Raw genomic sequence first — 21,343 nt, forward strand, 5'->3', positions numbered from 1 at the left:
GGGAGAGCCTCCCACCATGCAGTCGCTCTCACTGGAGTCTGCAGCAATCCTAGAACTGCTTTCAAGAACTCTTTTGCCCTTCTTTTCTTTTTGTTTGCATAGCTCCTTACCTTGCTCAGAATGTGGCCTAATTTTTTTTTAAGTTTACCTGATTTTCTGTGACCAAGGTAAAAGTTTTAGATCATGCAAACCTGCTGGACGTCAATTTTATAATCTGTGGGATGGAATGCCTCAGCTTAATTTCCCACTTCAGTTAGAATCAAGGGTTAACAGAACTTCCCCCTAACATCATGTACCTCCCACCCCCAATTTTCTAGGTGACGAAGTAGAGGCACAGAATGAAAGAACAACTCCCTTAAGCTCCCTAGAGGCAGAGCTGACACCAAACCCACATCTCACCTTTTCAAGTCCCATCTACTTTTCAATATACCTAAGGGTGAAATACCTTCTAAGAATCCTGAGGATAAAGAAACTATCTTTTCCAGCAGTATTTCTGAAACCTTTATGACATAGCCCATAGCAAAAAAAAAAAAAAAAAAAAAAAAAAAAAGCACACACATGCTTTATGTCAAGACCCAGAATACACACATACATGAAAGAAGTTTCACAAAACAACTTGGTCTGCGTAAGTTTTCATTCTCATCAGGCCTATTCCTTTTTATTAATGCTGCACATGAGCCGCTCAGTTGATCTATGCGGTCAGAAACCACTAATAGATCAGAAATCACAGTGATAGCAAAGATTCATTTGAAATGAAGATCCAGAGAGTGTGTGTTTATAGCAGCCATTTTCAACTGGTGTGCGGCAAGTTTGAAAAAATTCAATATCTGACTAATTAATCAGGAGCACTGACCTCTTTTCCCTTAGATTGTCAAATAAAGAATGACAACAGCCAACACAACAATAGCCATCGATGTGAATGAATCAAAGTTATACCTATTGTTTTTGTCAGATTGGTAAAACATATATTTCTTGGTGAGCCGCAGAAGTTTAGCAATTAGTTCATGTGTGCCATGAGATGAAAAATGTTGAAAATCACTGGCTTATAGCATAGACAAGATTTATTACCATATATAGCACCTTGACCTTTAAATGTGCTTCACAGGCATGAGTGGGAGGGAGGGTGGGAACATGAAATATAATATAAATGTATTTTAGATTTCAAAGGATAAGGTAGATAGATGCCTGTAACTTTTAGCCTTTACATTTGCATAAAAAATCCCCAATTACTCTTTTTTTTTTTTTTAACTTGAGAAATTTCAAAGCTGGGAACTTGAACAAAGGCTGTATATAGAAAATTATATCTGAATTGTATGCATTGTGTTGGGAGTCGACATTTAAAATTCATTAACTGGGTAACACATAGAAGTTTTCCATTTCTTACAAGTGTAATTTCAAATCACAGCAGTCATAGAAAACAGTTCATCTTCAACTAGCTTGTGAATTTATATGTGATGAGAGGCTGTGAAAAACAAAAATAATATGAATACATCGATAAATATTTGCAGAATGTCTGGGTATTTTGATAAATAATATCTGCTCTACAAATGTTCTTCCTCTGCGATCTCTGAAGTCGTGCAGACAGTCTTCCACTCAATCCATCTTCTGCTGCATCACCTTTCCGTCCTAGGTTTCTAAGCTTTTCTCACTCCAAATTGATATCTTTACACTTTTTAATCTTCCACTGTTAGTCCCAATGCTTTCCTTCCCATCGACTCAATGGTCTCCTCTGACTTAGTTTTCTTCCTCCGAGCCATATGCCTCCTTCTACCAGATGGTTGCACAGCACTCATTCTGGAACACTCTGGCGGAAGCTCGTCTCTCTTTGGTCCCTGCCTTACAGAGCTGCTGCTGGAGAAGCCAGAATCTGCCAGCGTGGTGTGCAGAAGGTGGCCCCTCTGGGGATCCCGAGGATAGAAGGAATTTATCTCTTCCAGAACCTTGCAAACCAGGTTGGTGAGAGAAAGAGGCCTCTGTGACGTTTTTTGAGCAGCTGAATGAGACTTTACCCAAACCCAGCACTGCCACTGAAATTTCCAATACATTGCAATCACGTTTAATAAATTCTGTTTTTACTTATGCAGCTGAACTGGGGTTTTCTTTTACAACTTAAGGATTTTTAAACCAATATGATTTTCAGCTTCTTTCTTCTCTACCAACTCACAATCCCTATTAAGCCAAGTCCCTTGTCCAATTTTTCTTTATAAGATAAGCTTTTCCAAATTAAGTGAGTGAAATAAAAACCAACTTCTTACAAATCTGCCATGAAATTTTTAGTAACAATAAATACAAAAATAATGATAATACCAACAATAGTGGCCAATATTTAGTCAGTACTTGGTATAAATTAATGATAAGTTAAGGAAGTGGCACTCAAATTTTGCTGCAAATTTACTTTTCAAAATCCTGACATTCATGCCACACTTGCATCAATTAAATTCTTTTGACACCAGAATCTCTAGGCATAGGGAACAGGCATCAGCACTTTTAAAAAATTATCACCCAAAGATATGTTTATTGATTATAAAGAGAGGAGAGGGGAGAAAGAGAGGGAGAGAGAAACATCAATGTGAGAGACCAAGATCAATCAGTTGCCTCCCGTACACATCCTGACTGGGGATTGAACCCACAACCTAAGTATGTGCCCTGACTGGGAATCAAACCTGCAATGGCCAAGGTGGGCATCAGCATTTTAAAAAGTTTTCCAGGTTAGTGCAGGAGCAGTTAAATTTGTGAACTCCTCTGCTGAAATTTTTCTAATAAATTGTTTAATCCTTACAGAATTGATGTAAAGTACTCATTCATCATCACCATCATCATCATCATTGCTACTGTTAATATTATCAAGACTTAACCAATGAGGAATAAATCTGAGTCTCAGGAAGGTCATACAATATGAAACAGAACCCCTCTTTGAAAATATTAAAGTAGATTGAGGTTCTTGAAAGCTGGCAAAGAATGAGAAAGGAAAAAGCCAAGAACGTGGATAATCTAGAGAAAGCAATCTTCGGTGAAAACAAACAAACAAACAAACAAACAAAAAAAAAAAAACAGTAAAATCCAGAGTACTCTGAGTGTCCTCAAGAGAAGTCTTTTAGGATCTAATAGTGGTTTATCAGCTGAGCACAGTACAGACTCTGTTTCTGTTCACTTGTCCTCATTCCATAGAAATTTATCAAACCACATCCATAAATGAAGCACAACTGATAAGCAGGCTGTAGACTGAACTAAAAAGATCTAAGCTTGAAAAACTCCATGTGCCAGAGGAATTGACTTTTACTCATAATCCCTGAGGATAAAGGGTGGTCTGATATAGTGTAGGCAATGATCTTTAACAGATACTGATAATGAAATTTCAAGTTAGGCCAATAAACTTGAATTAAAAGGTGAAATTTATTACTATGTTATCAATATACTTCTAACAGACTTACATAAAACTTGGCTATAATATTGTTGGCAGAAGAAGAAAAAAATATTCTTTCCTACACTAAAAACTGAACGATTTTTAACCATCAACAAATCATTGATATAAAATTGAAAAACCAAACCGTTTAAGTTCCACTATAATACTGAGATGAATGTAAATAGTATCCTGTTTTCACATGAAATACCAGTAGTAACCTTCTTGAAAATAAATTTGATTTTCCTTATTTTTAATTTTCACATTTCCATGTAGATAATTTTTAACACCTTCAGTAATAAAAGCAGTATTTGGTTGTTTGCTCTATGGCAAAATCTGCCAATAATGGCTGCACTGTTATCTATCTGAAGAGTAATAATTCCAGGTGACTTTTTTGTCTTCCTGCATCTCCACAGATAAAATAAAAATAATCTTTGAAGTCAAAGAAACTATTCTGAGTTTTAAAGAACAAAGCAAAAAGTTGCAGGCAGATACTCAAACAGAAAATAGCTAGTTTTATGTCAATTATAGAAAAAGGCAAGAGCTACAGGATGGCACTTGTACTTCCCTGCTTGCCAGTACTCTCTGTGCTAGAAAGGAAGTATTTATGGTATTAAAATTTAAATACAATAAAGAGTAGTTTCCCACTTTGATGGCAAGTCAACCTATCCTGGTATACCCTACTAGATAATCTAAGTTTAAAAAATGTACATATGCCCCTTTTCAGCATGTTTAAACAATCTTCAAAAAATAATGTGCAAATATTGCTTTGACTATTTTTTCAGCATATTTTTCAAACCAAAACAAATTGACATTCCACACAACTGATCTCAAAGTCCGCCAGACTTTACTAGTAACATGTGCAGAGAGAACCCTTACACCCTTTTGGCTTCAAGGATGGAATGATTTCAATTGCAAAGCATTTGAGCTATCAGGTTCTGTTTATCATTGTAAAAGATTACTATACGTATGCTTATGAGGCTCAAGAAATTTTTCAAGTAATTTCAAATGCATTTTAACAATTCAGAATTACCCAGTAACTTTAGCAATGTTCTATATTTTTTTCAAACAAAAATAAAGCAAGCCCTTATATCCAACTGCCTATATATATTTGCTCATTGTTTCAGTCTTTTAAAATGATGGAAGTGTTCAGGGCAGACTGGCTTTTGGAAGGACTGGCTGTTTTATTGTGTTTTACAACATCTACAACAGAGAAACTTTTAATTGGGGCAATTAATTGATACCATGACACAGCTAAGCAATCAAGGCAGCATCTGGTACGAGCACAATGCCCTGCTACCTACCTTGGGAGCTTTGGCATGTTTCCCACATCTGGCATCCTTGACAAGGCTGAGATCTAACAGCTCCGTCTCCTGTAAGGCAAAAATGTGAAACTGTTAAGCATCCACATAGATTTCTTTTCTTTGTTTTATATCATTGACTCATTGACATCACTTTTAAAAATATATCTTGAGACCTGCCTGAAGACTTCTTTTCAGTTGGGATATTTTTTCTCTTACAGCAATGATTAATTGAAATGGAATGAAAACAAAAACATAGCAAATTCTAACTATTCAGTTTAATATATATTCTAATAAATTTTAAGTACAATGAGCGTGGTTTCAGTTCCCCGTCTATCGTACAAGCCATTGCTAAGTCATGATGAATCGGGTTTTCCTGTTCTCGTATTGATAATAATCCTAAGAATCCCTCTGAATATGAGTGAGGTTATGTGAGCAGGGTGAGGGATCAGGGAGAGAGCGTAGAAGATGATGCTCCTCCCATCAGCTCACAGAATACCAAGCTCCCCTAGCAAAGGTGAAAGAGATGGATCTGCCTCCCCTCCCGACCCCACTCAAGCCTTTTGCATACATACCTTATGCCCTGATCTTTTCACTTGTTTATTATACATTTTTTGAACACTTATAATATTCAAATTACTCAAGGGTACTAGACACATAAGATATGATTGCTTCTCCAGATGGGCTTGCCATCAAATAGAAGACTAAGAAACGTGTAAGACCAAGGAGAAAGTGTCACTGCCAAATTTAAAGTCACCTGCTATGGAGGTTAGCAGAGGAAAGAGTCTTTCTCCTAGGGACTCAGAGAAAGTCCATGGAGGAGTCACTGAGCATGGAGAAGCAAAGTGGGGAGAGAGGGGCTGATGCCAATTGGAGGGTAACACATCAGCAAATATCCAGAAAAAGAAGGACGAGAAGTTTGGGTGAAACCTTGAGGTACTTATGGATTTTAGACACTTAAAGAAGAATATTGCAGGGAAAAAGGGGAGGGAGGAGGAGAAAAATAGGGGCATCCAGGACTAAGAAACAGCATGAGGAAAAGTTGAGTGTATGGTGGTACAAAGGGGGATTCACATGGGCAACATTCAGTGGTCCATTGCTGGGGCATAGGACATATGAAGAAACGTCGTGGGGTATGACACAAGAAAGAGATATGGTCAAAAGGATAGAAACTCTGAAAGTCTGGCTAAGGACACTGAGCCAGGAGGTTTGTGATGCTCAAGTCACCGAGTTATACAGTGGACTCTGTCACCAGCCAGATGGGACTGTGGAACGATGAGCAGTCATCTGAAAGTGACTTCAGCCATCCAACCTATATTTTCTGGACAACGAGCCAGTGGAAGAAGGCATCTAGCCCCCTTCTCCCAGCAGGAGACATTGCATCATAATTCAGCCACTCATAGGCCCTCTAGACAGGAGTGGCTCTAACTTCTCATAGGCCCCATGTCCTCAAGTACTGGCAGCTGGGTCTCCCAGACAACTCAAACGACTGCCACCAATTCCAAATGTTTGGTGCAAAATGCTGATTATTTTCCTGTGCCTAAGGTTGTTCTCGTGCTTGCAGCACCATTAGGGTCAAACAGGAAGTGATGTCCCTCCACTGGGATGCAAACCCAACCAAAGTCATGGCTACAGCACACTGCTCAGTGGGCTGGAAGAAGCACAAGCACCAGCGCCATCTCTTCTTTTGCTCACCATGACCATCTCAGTGGATTCCTTAACCAACTCCCTGTTACGTGTGGCTGTGGCAATCCTCCCAAACCCTGGGGGTGACAGGCAGTAAGCCAGCAAGAAATTTTCAGCTCAGAGTAACTGGTGCCATGGTTCCCTGAAGGCCACACCAGGTAATATTGAAGGTCACCTATGAATGCTGGAAGAGAATGGTATCGACTGCAGGACTCAGTGCTTCACTCAACCAAATGCATAACAAAGTCCTCAGACCTGAGGAGGTGGAGCTTCTGGCCCAGATTCTCCACCTCCACCACAAGGACAACCAGAGCATTTGTTGGAAAGAGGGAAACAGGAAGAGAACCAAGCTTGAAGAAACTGAATCTAGAGGACCTCGCTGAATAGAAATCTGAGAAAGGAGAAACCCAGTGAAGGCAGGGGTGGTAGAAAGAAAGATGGAAGTGGTAATACGGAGAGTAACGAAAGGAAATAGAACAGCTATAAAAACTCTAGGATTTCCATCTCCCCTACTGGGACTCAGAAGTTTGGGCAAAATGACAGTTCATTATGGAGATGTTGGTTTGAGGGGCTTATCCAAGTGGAAGTGCCACTCAGTAATTCACCCGAGCATTATTTATTTAATACTGTAGTGTGGCAGGTACCGGCTATGTGCTGAGAAATGAAAGCCAAAAAACAAACAAACAAAAACCACACACGCACACACACAACGATCTGATACCTGTTTCAAGGAGCAAATGCCCAAACCAATGATTATACTCTAAAGAAAATATCTCAGAGTGCAGTGCAGACATGAGCAACAAAGGGCTACGGCATCTTTTCAGCAATCCATAGGAATTAGAAGTTTTGCAGCCTTATAATTCTGTGTGTTTGGAGATCTGGGCTGTTCAGGGAGAAGAAACAGCAGGTACAAATGCAGAGAGGCAGGAATTCAGTGCAGAAAACTACAGGTCACTCAGGATACACAGCAGAAGTGTCTAGACAATTAGCATAATCGCTCATGGACTTAGCAGTTGTTATGTGGCTGTTCTCCTTATAATTATTCATAAAACACTGACATTTATGTTTAGTGCACTTTTCATATATGTTGCACGATATTTTACATATATGCAAATAAAAATCACACACATACATAATGCATTTTTCTAATTTTATAGCAACATTTTCTGTTCAAGAAAATTCTTCCCAGTTGAACAAACAATAGACTTAAACTTTACTTGTTTTTTTTTATACACGCAAAGCCCAAATTGACTTCGCATAGAACTAGATCTTAGCAGGCATCATTATATACTCTTTTATGTTACAGATAATGAACATTGTTTTCTACTTTCGGCTCAGAAGGAAACGTTCATTCCCCAAGTCACAGAGGGGTAGTTAATTCCAGCTGCCCGAGGGATTCATTTCAATACCACAGTGACTAAGAAACTCTCACCAGAGTGTAAAATTGTGTGTGCAGGAAAACCACCGCAGGGCACTATCAATGTGGGTAATGTGGCATGGGAAAGACCCAGGTGGAAAATCTGTCTATGGACTCGTTGGGCTAGAAAGCAATGATTAAAATAGTGTCTCCCACTTCTATCAACATGCAACAGCCACTCTCTTGGGTTTAACTGCACCCTATTCTCTCCTCCACTACAAAGAAAGTAAGAAAACAAATGCACAGGACCACAAAAATGCTACTTGGTGTCATTAAAATCTTTCTAGGTTAATTTTCTTGTGCTAACAGTTTTAACAAACCACCTTCATATTAGAAAGCAGCAAAACGATCCCTTTCTCAAGTTATATAAGAATTATTCTTTTCCAGCTTTAAGATAGAGAGATCATGTGATTTTTAAGAGAAAACCAGGGTCTGAATAAGGGCCCTAAAAACAACTAGTCAAATATTCAGCCACTCGTCATTCCATGCTGAGTATCAGTTTTATCCTCTATAAAACGAGTATGATCATACTTTTTCCATCAGTGATTCTCAAACCTTAGCCTGCATTACAGTCACCTGAAGACTTGTTAAAACACATTGGCTGGGCACCATCCATCACAGAGTCTGGTTCAGGGGGACTGGGACAGTCCAGAGATTCCACACGTGTAATAAGCTCTCAGGTGATGCAACTGCTGCTGCTGGTCCACAGCCGACAGTTTGACAAGCACTGATACATTTTCATTCACAGGTTATTACTATAAGGTTTTTTAAGTAAACACAATTGATAAAACCATACATTACTTATACGATACAGTATGTTGTATGAAGAATCTGTAATGGCCATTTCTTTATATATAGAACTGTCAAATAAAAATATTATGTCTGCTAAGTGCAAACATGTGCCTAATGGTAAATAATCTAAGTTTAATTTGATTTAATTGAAGAAAAGCTATTGAATGACAAAAGCCATCAACTTCTAGTAAGTGCGCTTCGCATAAAACTTTACCCTATGCAAGTAAATGTCTTTCATTATTCAGAAATTTAAGCCGCCATTGAAATGATTTTATCAATATGTTTGCTGAAAATGCTATACTATAAAACCTTTATATTCTATTACTTCGTAACATCTTCAGAAAAGCAAAAGAAGGAAATATTTGGTTCTCTCTCACCTCTATGCTATTGCAACAATGGAAAGGGTATTGGGGTTCCCAAAGACCTGTGGGCTACCTGGACAAGTAAAAGAACAGTGAGCTAACAGACCTCCTTTATCTCCAAGGTACACAATGGCCCTCTTAGGAGATTACACTCCTAGAAAACGCAACCCCCCCCCAACAATACACCACTGAAGTGTGGACAGTTGTGACTGCTCACTTTGTCAGCACTGATCAAGGTGAATCAACAGTAATCCAGAGTTTATTTTTTATATTTTTAATGAGCAATGAGAGGACAGAGATAAGCAAGCAAAGAAATGACTAAATTGTCCCCGATGTTTACTATTCAGCAGAAAGATTTTAATCCATCAGCCACAAACACACTGTGAGGTAGATGAGCCATGAAATGCACTGCAAACTCAGGGAAGAATACAATTTAAAACTCAAGTCTTTTCCAGAATACCAATTTCTGTGCTCTGTTACTGAATTCCATCAGTTAACCAGTATAATAACATGCTTCATGTTCACACAGTTTATAATCAGAACAGCAATTACAGTCATAAAACATTTCACAGGGAAGATATTAATGGCTGGGTGTGGGGCATGATTATGTACACCTCCACATGTGGTATATTCATTAAGTTGTTCAATCCCTATTTACCAAAAGTAGAAGACATTAATAAGTTTTATCAACTGCTAAACTTCCCTAAGATACCCAATGTTGACTATCTTAGAGTCCTTTAAATGAAATGTTTTAATTTAAAGAGAAGCAGATGAAATAGACTCAGCTCTTTGTTCCATAACTTTATTGCATCATGGAGGGAGTGAAAATCTGGGTTAGGTACTTCTCAAACAAAAACAAAAAAACAAACAACCCCCGCCCCCTGCACTCTCTCTTATGTGGTTGCTTGTTTCTTTTGTACCATCACCTTGATTTCTGTCTTTTCCCCCATGATCTGCACTGAGTCTCAGTGTAGGAAACACCAATGGAACAGCACATGTAAAACATCAATACCAACCACAGCAGAGAAAGAGAAAAGGTGCACAAGCGGACTTCATTAAACAAATCTAGGATAAGAATCATGTAAATTTCATCAAACAAGGAGGCAAAAAACTTAACTTGTCCCTTGGAATTGTCATTTGAAACCTGTGTATTATTAAGCAAGTTACTACAGATGACTGTGCCTTGTATGGTCTTCTGTCAAACAGAGATGCAGATGCCAGAACACCCTCCTCATTGGGCTGCTGCTAAATCCACTGAAATATTAAACTAAGATCCCCACTTAGCAAGCAGGGAGAAAGAACTGCATACAGACGCATTCTTAGGCTTGTGATATTTCCCATCCCGAATAAGAGGGAAAAGATCCTAGTAGAAAAGCCAAAAATGGTTAGGTAAGGAATAGACCAACTGAATGACGGAGGTGATGGGCTCTCACTCCTGTGATTATAATGTCCATTTTGGCAAATGTGAAGGAATGTTACAGCTGTAATTAAAGTGTCCAATCAAATGACTTAAATTTAACTACAAGAGAGATGAGACTTTCAAAAGAGGGTGTAGAAGTGAGAGATGTGAAGCAGTGGTAGAGATACTAGGCTGAAGGCTGTGTTGTTTATGGCCCATGAAAAGGGAAGGCCTCTATGAGCCAAGGGGCTCCGTTCTGCAATGACAAAGTACTGAGTTATGGTGACAACCTGACTGAGCTTGGAAGAGGAACTCCAGCTCCAGATGAAAAGCAGCCCTGCAGATGCTTTTAATGCAGCCATGGGAGACCATGAGCAGGTGAGAGCCATTCAAACTGTAAGATAGTAAGTATGTATTGTTTAAAACCACTAGGTCTGTGGTAGCTTGGTACACAGCAATGGATAACTTATACACTAGCCCCTTGTTTCCAAGATCTAATGCATTTAATCAGAAAGGAACATGAATGAATTCATATATCCTGACTCTCTAACCCAGCCTAAAAATGACTGCAATGCTATTATCTTCCTTAAACATATCCAAGATGAAACAATTATTATAATTGAATTATAGAATTTTGGAACTGAAAAATATTTCACATGAGGAAACTGAGCCCTAGAGAAAATATATCAATTTCCCATGATCCCTGAGACTGAGTTTAGGAACAAAAAAGAATCCATTTACCCCCAGACCTGTTTTTTCTCTAAAATGTCAGGAGTATTAACTGAGTAATATAAATGGAAGAAAGAACACTTACATCTTTGATCATGTACAAGAAAAGCTATCAGGGTAAACAGAATTTAATACTAGCTCCAAAAGTCTGTGTCTTTATAAGGCAATGCAAATTATATTGGCAAATACCTAGTTAATAGTTTTTTTTTTTGTAGATAATCATAAAGATAGTTCAGCCTCTGGTTATGCAATAGCGAAATTTCCTCCTTCTTACTTCCTTCTTCAGCTCCCTGAGAAATTTTTATATATTCATCTAAGAATAAAAGTTGCTTTAGTTGAAAGCTAATGCAGCTAAGCATAAAATTATATCCATAGCACTAAAGCTTTATTAAGGCATAACGTTAATACAACTTAATTGTAATAGTATTTATGTTTATAATCTGATGTATTTATAACCAGATACATCTACGACTGCAGCAGAAACATGCCACACAGCTCCCAAAAGTATATTATACCTAAAAATATCTCCTTGCAATTTTTTTAAATGATGAATGAAAAACAGGTGGAAATTAAAATATTAGTAACTGGCTTTACTCTAACCTTATTTGGTTGACATTAAAAAACTGAGTAAAAAGGCTTCATAATCACTATGGAAAAAATATATAATATATTCTAAGTAGGAGTAATATCAGGGATATATTGGATCTTATAACAAATATGTGTTATTTTTCTAGTTCTTAGTTCTTATTTATTAACAGGCATCTTATGGAGGGACTCACTGCAATTTTATGGAACAAATAATGATGTTGCATTTGTTAAGGTTTTAGAGGTGTTGATTTTAAATTATAATTATAATAATAAAGATTGCATTGTCACTGTTTTTTATTATGTCTGTACTCAGAAAAAGTATCCATCATTTGGCAAATAGTTTCATAAATACTAAAAACTATCTTTGGGTGAGCATACAATCCAATCTCCATGAAAGTTCTCTTAAAAAGAAATATGGAAATTATATAAATTAAACAGGCAAACAAGCTGTTTCCACTTGAAAAGACCAGATGACTTAAACTTAACCAGATTTTCCCTTTAAATCATCTCAAATATTTTTCTGATTATACTGACTCCACTATGGCTGAACAACCAGCCAAGTTTTTATACCTGGTAGTCTATCCTGTTTCTAGTTCCTTAATCTTAATGTAATACGTGAGCATACCATTTATCTGCTTGAATGATTTAAAGTTTTTCACTTCTCTAGTCTAGTTGTTCTTAAAGTGTGGTCCCCACACCAATAACATCAGCATCAGTATTGCATAGGAACATGTGAAAAATGCAATTCTCAGTTTCTATCCTATACCTTCTAAATCAGAATCTCTAGTAGGATCCAGAAATCTATTTTCATTAGGACAAAATGATTCATATATAATCTGAAGTTTGAGAACCTGTGTCCTAGATATTCATTGGACACAACAGCTGCCCATGAAGAAGGCTAATTCACCAGGGCTAGAATTTGTTACAGGACATTCTGTAGGTCATTGGATGAGCTGCCTAAATCCATTCCAGAAATAACTGGACCAGACCTAAAAGCAATGAGGGAACTGATAATAAGGCTTTTGGAGAAAAAGTCTTTTTCAGACTACTGTGTTTGTAGTAGCATCAACAGCACTTTAAATTGAAGCAGCTATTTCCACAGGGGACACTAGAGGACAGACAAAGTCAAGGAGAGGTTCTAAAGATTATTGGCCTATTTCCAAATGTCTGATTCAACCCTGTGGATGAGACCTCTGGACTGGCAACTGATGTATTTCCTTTACTATTTAATCACACAATTGTGACTTGTCTGGTGACTTCAAAATTTTCAGAGGTATACAAAAATGACATTTATTCTTTTCTTCCCTAATAGCCGCTGTGTAATACCTATTCAGATAATCTCATGTTTCTCCTTCATCTATTTACTCCAACATATTTTATGAATTTTTATGCCTAAAGGTTTGCATTTTATTCTGCCAATCTACTCCCTGTGTTCTAGAAAACATGGACTTAAAAAAATACTTAATAATTTTTTAACATTTTTAATAAATGTGTCATTCAAAAACAGTCTAAGGCTTTTTTCAAACCTGTGATTCATGGAAATGAAAGAACACACTTTTGAACTACCAATGGGTCAAACAAGAAATTAAAAGGGAAATTACAAAATATCTTGAGACCGAAAGGAAAATAAAGAAAAACTAAGGAAGAAAGAATATACCAGAACTTATGAGATACAGCAAAAGCAGCAATCCCAGGACTTTTTAAAAGATTTTATTTATTTATTTTTAGAGAGAGGGGAAGAAGTGAAAGAGAGGGAGTGAAACATCAATCAGTTGCCTCTTGTATGCACCTCAACCAGGGACCAAACTAGCAACCCAGCATGTGCCCTGACCACAGCACTGAGCCTTCGTTTTTTTTTTTCTTTTTTTTTTTTTAATGTTTTTTATTGATTATATTGTTACAACAGTTCCAATTTTCTCCCCCTTGTTCCCCTCCCCCCAGCACCCCCCTCCCCCAGCGATCCCCCCCAAGTCCATACCCCTGGTTCGTAAAAATTAACTATCCCCCCCTCTCAAATATTAGGACCCTTTGTAATCTTGTAAAGGACAATGGGCGAAGGTCTCAAGCTCCTCTAGCTGCTTCAAGCTGGACATGGTCGTCGTCCTACCTACCCTTGGGTCCAGAAAACCCTAATATGAGTGGGGGTGTGGAGGGGAGGGTGGCCTTCCCACATGGGGAAGGATCGTGCAGACTCCAGGTCAGTTGGCTGCCTCCGGTCAACGGCGTTCGTTTTATGGGAAGAGGCCCAACCAACTGAGTCAGGGCACGACCCCAGGATTTTGATGAGCTTTTAGCGTCACTTGAAATCCTGAATATGCAAAGCATTAATCTAACTTCCAAAATGAGATATTTTAAGTTGACAATTATGCACGAACGTCTTTTTCATTTCAAAGAGGACTTGCTTCTTAAGATCATTTTTGGTTTTCTGGCAAGACAATAGAAACCTAAGTATGCTTTCTCCAGTGCTAAACGGTGGGGATAAGGACTGGCTTTGTGGTACTTAATGATTTTCCTGAAAAGAATATACACTGAGTCAATCAACAAATCATCCCCAATGTCCTACGTCCTGTAAATTCACCAGAAGTAAACTCCTTTTCATTCCACTGATAATCAACCTCAACACATAATGCAAACACACAAAATTAGCCTACCTGTGCATATCAAGAACTAGAAATGATTCAAATCTTTTGCTAAATCCAGGGCCAACTTCCAGCTGCTCAGGAAATTTCCATAAAGCTCCTGTAATAAACTCTACTGATGCCCACCTATATCCCCCCTGGTCCCTTTTATTGCCTTCCCTTCTAACATTTGGCATCTGTGGCCTTTAACTACCTGGAGCCACCTCACCCAGATGCACGGAGAATGAGAAGCGCCTAGCAGGCTAGTTCCCCTCTGGAAGCTCATAGCTCATAACTGACAGGTGCAGGAGCATGAAAGCCCAGTAACCTTGCCTTGGGGCAGAACGAACTCCCAGGTTGAGGCTAGGACTTCACCTGAAAGCTGACCCATGGTTGGCTTCTTTCCCTTCACCGTCCTGTTTCCCTCACTCTTATTGTTGTTTCCTGGAACCCCTTCTTTAATAAATCTCTTGCATACAACCATTTGCATTTGCATCTGTTTAGAGAACATGATTCAAAACAGCTATCATTCACAAATAATTGACTTAGAAAATAATGTTAAACTTAAAAGTATCCTGGATCACACACATACTACTTTTAAAAATCACATTTTAATGTTAATTATTTTCTTCAGCTTTTCATACATATTGTATTTTTTTGCTATTCTTTATAAATTTTATTTTAAAACAGCTTTACGCATTATACTATAGCCAACAAATGAACATTTTTTGAGACTATGAGTTCTCAATCACTGTACACAGTATTTCACCTTGTATTATACTTAATCAGGTTTTAAAATATTTTTACCTGCCCTGATAGCGGTGGCTCAGTTTGGCTGGGCATTGTCCCGCAAGGCAAAAGTTCGCTGGTTTGATTCCCAGTCAGGGCACATGCCTGAATTGCCAGTTTAGTCCCTGGTCAGGAAGCATGTGAGAGGCAATCAATTGATATTTCTCTCTCACATCGGTGTTTCTCTCCCTCTCTTTCTCCCTCCCCTCCCTTCTCTCTAAAAATAAATGAATGAAATGTTAAAAAATAAATAAAATATTTTTGCCATCTTCTAAGAAATAGATATTAGTATATACTGTCTACTCTAAAGTGCAAAGAGTTGTCTCAAATGCTTTGTCACATCATAATCTAAGAGACAGTGAATTATTTTAATGAAGGAATATTTCTTACTGCAAAAAATTAAAAGTTGTAAAAATCATCAGCTTAGCTAATTCCTAAACCAGAGTTCATTTTTGTCATATTTAGAGCTAAAAAAGAAATGTGTTTTTATCCACTATATAATAGGTCACTTTCATTTTGCTAAAGATTTACTTCATTTTCAACCACCTACTGTGGCTTCCCTTCTTAACAAAATCTTTCTTAAAATATTACTCCCAGATAAAACTATCATTGGCAGAATGCAGGACACAGTTGCTTCGCATCCTCTCCTTCCTTCAAATCGGGACATTCTCAATTTTAATGCCTCTTTTATAAAGATAGTTAGGAAAACAATAATTGTATTAGAATTTTTCATCAAGGGCAAAACAGTCATAAAAAATAGTCATTAGTTTCCATGGCCACTCAAATATTACTTTCTTGGTATGTGAGATATCTGCCTGTTCTGGATCATCTCCTCAGAGAACCGCATTTTTGATCAATATCATCTTTCACCTTTTAAAGTAAGTTGTATACGCTGATTCCAGGAAGGACCCATACTTTTCAAAAAGGGACCCACTGTAACTTTTGTTCTTTCATTTCACAATTACTTTATCCTTTAAAGTCTAGAACAACTGAATTTCATAATCTTTTATGAAGCCTAAATTTCAACCAGGGTCACTATCCTTGGGTGTATAATATTTCTAAGTAAATAACTCATGAATTCTTAACACACATTGAACACCCGGGGGACAGACCACTTTTTCATTATTGCACAATATATTTCTTCTTGTTTAGAGGAAAGTAAACTCTAAAAATAAATCTTCCTCAGAATTACTTCCCCAGTGGTATTAAGAAAGTAAATACCCCAGACAAAAATTTTAAAAGCTGTATAGTTCAGACACTGGACTTGGGTTTAGTGAAAATATTCTACCTTGATTGTTTATAAGGATTTTGTGATTTTCTCGTTGTTTTCCTTAATGTCTGAGCAACTTATTCCTAATCACTATTGGCACTTGAAGAGCCCATTTCTTTCCACTTAGGCCACATCATAAAAACCTATTGCATTTCACAACCTAGGTAATTTGGGTTTTCAGTTTTAAGTCAGATGAACCACATCTTCTCTATGTGGGTCAGTCAAAATTAAGTACCAAAGTCTCCATGTACCAAAATTGGTACTATTTTTCCTTATGATTATGGAATTAAATTAACCTGAGTCTTAACCACTGTATGTCTTTCGGCGTTAATCTTTTTTTTTTTTTTTTTTTTTCAGTACAAAAGCAATCTTTGAGAAATTGCATAGATTCCTCTTTGCCTAGTTTGGAATTTTTTGATAGAATGATCAGTGGTTCTCCAAGTATGGTCCCTGGACCAGCGGTATCAGCATCACCTGGGAATTTGTTAGAAACACAAATTCCTGGGCCCCACACCAGACCTACTGAACTGGAAACTCCGAGGGGTGGGATCCAGCAACCTCTGTCATAACACACCCTCCAGGGGGTTCTAATACACTCCCAAGCTGAGAAACACTGGAATGGACATTTATAGATCGGTAACAAATAGCATGTTGACATTTGTTCTTAACAATTCCCTTAGTTATAAACTTTCAAGTTCTCAATAACTCCCTTACTTATATACACTCATATTTGTACTGAAGCACATAGAAAAAGTATATCTTCTTAAAGAAAATGCTTGGTGTTTATGATGTTCAGATGCTATTTTTAAACAAAATGTGTGCAACGGAAAATTGAAATGCCAAGGAGCAGGGTCAGGGCAGAGAGGGAGAGAGAGAGAGAGAATACGAACATATCAGGTCAGGGCACATACAAAACAATAAGTAAATTCCAGATACAATGCAGTCTCACTTTATATCATATCCATTCTGCAAGTCCATTTTTAAAATTAAGAAGAAAATACAGCATGAAGAGGCTCTTTGTTACATATAAGCATTCCCACGTGCTTTTAAAAACATTTCCTGATGGAATTATAACTAAACCAGTTAATGTGCAGAGAAAGCTAAGGGGTTAACTGTCACTGTCATATGTGGTGATTACTGCATTATAATGGTGCCACTCTTTTCTCTATATATAGCTGAGCGGGTTTGTGCAGTTCAGCATGAACAAAGCTGCGCAGACCTTAAGGCAGAAGGTGGCTACCTCTCCGCCAGAATTTGCAACTTGCCTTACACAGTACAGAGAATTGCTATAAAATCGCTGCCTAATTAAGAGCCCCATTCCACAGTACTGCTTCCATTTATGAAGCGTCATATGACTAGTTCTCACAAATAAAACGTGAATGAAAGAGATGACGGTCATTCCCGTCTTTTTTGTTCCCCTTCTACCTTTTTTCAGTAGTCAAGGAAACCATAAAAAACACTGGGACCACTAGATTGGACAGAGCCTAGGTCTCTAAATCACCAGGTAGAAGAAAACCATCCTCAGACCAGAAACACCCAGGCTGGACTCAAGTGAATGAAAAATAATTCTGTTAAGTCATTGAAATTCTAGAGTTTATCTTTTATAATAGGGTACTTTAGTTAAAATAAGACTTATATGACTTATTTAAAAAGGACAAATTCCACTATCTAGTATCATAAAACATCACAGGCACATCATGATGGTTAAGTATACGTGTCAACTTGACCGGGCCACAGTGTACCCAGGTAACTGGCCACTTTTTTCTGCCTGTGTTTGTGAGGGTGTTTTTGGATGAGATGAGGATTTGAATCCACAGACTGAGAAAAGCAGATTGTCCTCCCCAATGTAGGTAGGCATCACTCAATCCACTGAGGACAGACAAGGAGTGGGGAAAAGAAAGAATTACTTCTCTGACCGTTTGAGCTAGGGCATGAGTTTCCTGCACTCACTCCATTATCTCCTGCGGTTCTCAGGCTTTGGGCTTGGACAGTAGATTCTGCGACTTCTCAGCCTCTATACGTGAAGGTGGCAATTTCTTATTCTCTCTCTCTCTCTTTCTCTCTCCCTTCCTCTATGACTAATTCTAATACATACATGGAATGTTAAAAATGGAGGAAAAACATTGTAAGTAAAGAACTATTTTTATGATGGTAAAACTGAGGCCCCTAGAAGATTGTGGATACAAACACCCCGGATATCTCCAACACATGTGACTTCACCCACTTCTTTTACTTGCTAGACAAAATCTCATTGAAGTTACAGCAAGACTCTAAGTATCTTGATTACTATAGTTTCATAGTCAGTCATGAAATCATATAGTGTGAGTTCTCCAGCTTTGTTCTTCCTTTTTAATATTGGGTTTCCTAGTCTTAGTTCTTTGCATTTCCATATGTGTTTTTAAAAATGTGTTGATATCCTTTTAAAAAGGTTTCTGGGGACTTAATTGGAACTGCATTGATTGTATTGTTCAGTTGGGAAGAACTGAGATCTTTCCCAAATTGAATCTTTCCATCCATGAGCAAGAATAATTGCCAAATTTATTTAGATCTTTGACTTCTTTCATCAGTGTTTTATAGTTTTTCACAGGCGAATCCATGATAGATTTTGTTAGACTTAACCTTAAATAATTCAATTTTTGCTGTGATTATACTTTTTTTTTAAAGTTTTTGAATTCTAATTTTTCATTGCTGGAATACAGAGAAGCAATTGACTTTTATACATTAACCTTGTATCTTATGATCTTGCTGGACTCCCTTATTTGTTTCAGATGGATTTGTTTTTGTAGATTATTTGGGGTTTCCTACATAAAATATATCATCTGTGAGTAAAAGCAGTTTTATTTCTTCATTTCATTTGCTTATTTTTTATTACCTTTTAACTTGCTGATTCTCTTCCACCTCAACTGAACCATGTTTGGTACTTTTTCTGTGGCCCATTCCAAGCCTATTTTTCCTTCTCAAGAGTATTGGCCTTCCACCCAGTCCTATCCAACTTCATCGTCACAGTTCTCCATCTTACTTAGCTCCTCTCATTTCACCTTTTCAAATGCCCTAACTTTCCAATTTCCACTGGCAGTGCTGCCAGCAATAACCAAAGTGTACTGTTGTACTTTTCTCCTTTCCAGACATGATTACCAAACTGCAATCATTCACTCATCTCTTTGACCACAGAGCGGCAAACTGAAATGTAAACAGTAAGAGTTCTTCATAGGAGAAGTTCAGACACTAATTGCACAGTCTTCCTGAAAATGCCACTCGTGGAACTGTGCGGTCTGTCATGGAAGCTTATGCATTCCATCAGGACCAGTGGAAAGAACTGAGAATTAGCAAAAGGTCCTCGAACCAGAACTTTGACTGCTCATATGTCATATTAAGGTAACAACTGAAAATTCTTTCATGGTCTTGACAATATACTGACTGTATCCCATTTCCCCTTCTTGTCACCAGTCTAATCTTCAAAATGGAGTTCTCTGCCCAGAGTTCCCAGTCCCTTCCAGCTGTTTCCTCTGAACCACTGAGGATTTTATTATCTATGCTAATCTTTTGCTCCTTGCACCATTGGTTCTATTGGATTGAACTGTTACACAATGAAATGTTTGGTATGTATGTATGCATGCATGTATATATATAAACAGGGTGTCGCAAAAGTAGCTTCACAGTTGTTCCTATGGAAAATAATGCAATAATAAATAAATAACAAGACAAGAATAAACTCTGTGTTTCATGTACTCACAACTGTAAATCTACTTTTGCCAACCCTGTACATACATGTGAGTCTGCGCATACATGTGTGTATGCACATGTTCATGTTTTGTTCTTCACATTAAAGAAAGTTGCTTGAAGGGCAAAATTCCGTTTCATACTTCTTTGCAATACATATACAATCAATTACATTTGATTGATTAATATATATTTTAAACAAATACATTGCTCTAGTTTTAACATAAACTGGGGAGGATAATATAAATTTCTAAATATAAATTAAATATCTTTTAATCCTACTTGTAATCATAGTGAATGTGTATCAGTAAGTTTATGTTTAGTTTTTGTTTGTTTGTTTTTTAAAGCCAAAGTAACAGTAGCTTAGACAGGATAGAGGCTTATTTCTCTCTCACATAAAAGGATCCTAGAGGTTGGAGTACAGGCTTGGTAGGGTTGCCTCACAATGTTGTTTGGTTCCCATTTTTATTCTTTTCTTTTAAAATTTTTATTTATTGATTTTTTTTAAGAGAGAAAGAGAGCAATTCGCTGCTCCATTCAACCATGCATTCATTGGCTGATTCTTGTATGTGTCCTGACCAGGATCAAACCCCGAACCTTGGCATATGGGTGAGGGAACAGTCCAACCAATTGAGATACCCAGCCAGAGCCTCCAGGTTTTTATTTTTTTCTATCCAACAGTTTCTCAGTCCTCAAGCAGGCAGCATCTACCTCATGGTAGAGATGGTTGTTCAAACACAATACATATTGGAAACATATTTGCCCACAATAAGACAGAAACTTGAAGAAGCACATACTCTTTCCCCTAATAAAATATTCCAGAAGTTTCATAGGCCAGAATTTACTCTCACAGGCACATCCAGGTACAAAGGATGCTGGGAAGTATAAAGGGAGAATGGATACTAGGTCAATTGCTCACAGGCTTCCTCTTTCTAGAGGAAGAAGATTTCTTTCTGCATATCTATGTATCAGCACTACTTGTATGTTCAGTCATAATCAAACAAGCATTTGTTGAAAGAAAATGGAGTCATTGCATGAATAATTTTTGCTCTCTTTGGGATTGTCCTGTGATCTGCTCTAGAATATTCTCTCCCAATCATGACTGCAAACACCTCTTCTTCAACAGAAACTTGCAGTGTAAACACATCATATCTCCCCGCATAATGCTCCCAATCATTTTCTCCAGTGAAATGATTTACCATCTTACCATTGGGCCCTTTTTGTCTTCTCAGTACCTGAAACTAAAACAAATGAGAGTACATAGATATCTCT

General features: G+C 37.6%; 1 protein-coding gene across 1 annotated transcript in view; it reads right to left on the bottom strand.

Annotated features, from left to right (window-relative positions):
* PLCB1 (phospholipase C beta 1) overlaps nucleotides 1–21,343 on the bottom strand; it is a 637,895-nt gene that overhangs the window by 418,969 nt on the left and 197,583 nt on the right. Inside the window, exon 3 of the mRNA XM_090286059.1 lies at nucleotides 4,705–4,773. Within this exon, the coding sequence (XP_090142185.1) occupies nucleotides 4,705–4,773 (69 nt within the window). The remainder of the gene's footprint in view (nucleotides 1–4,704; nucleotides 4,774–21,343) is intronic.

Source organism: Furipterus horrens, unplaced genomic scaffold (genome assembly GCF_987537825.1).
Source record: "Furipterus horrens unplaced genomic scaffold, mFurHor1.1.pri manual_scaffold_8, whole genome shotgun sequence".
Taxonomy (NCBI): domain Eukaryota; kingdom Metazoa; phylum Chordata; class Mammalia; order Chiroptera; family Furipteridae; genus Furipterus; species Furipterus horrens.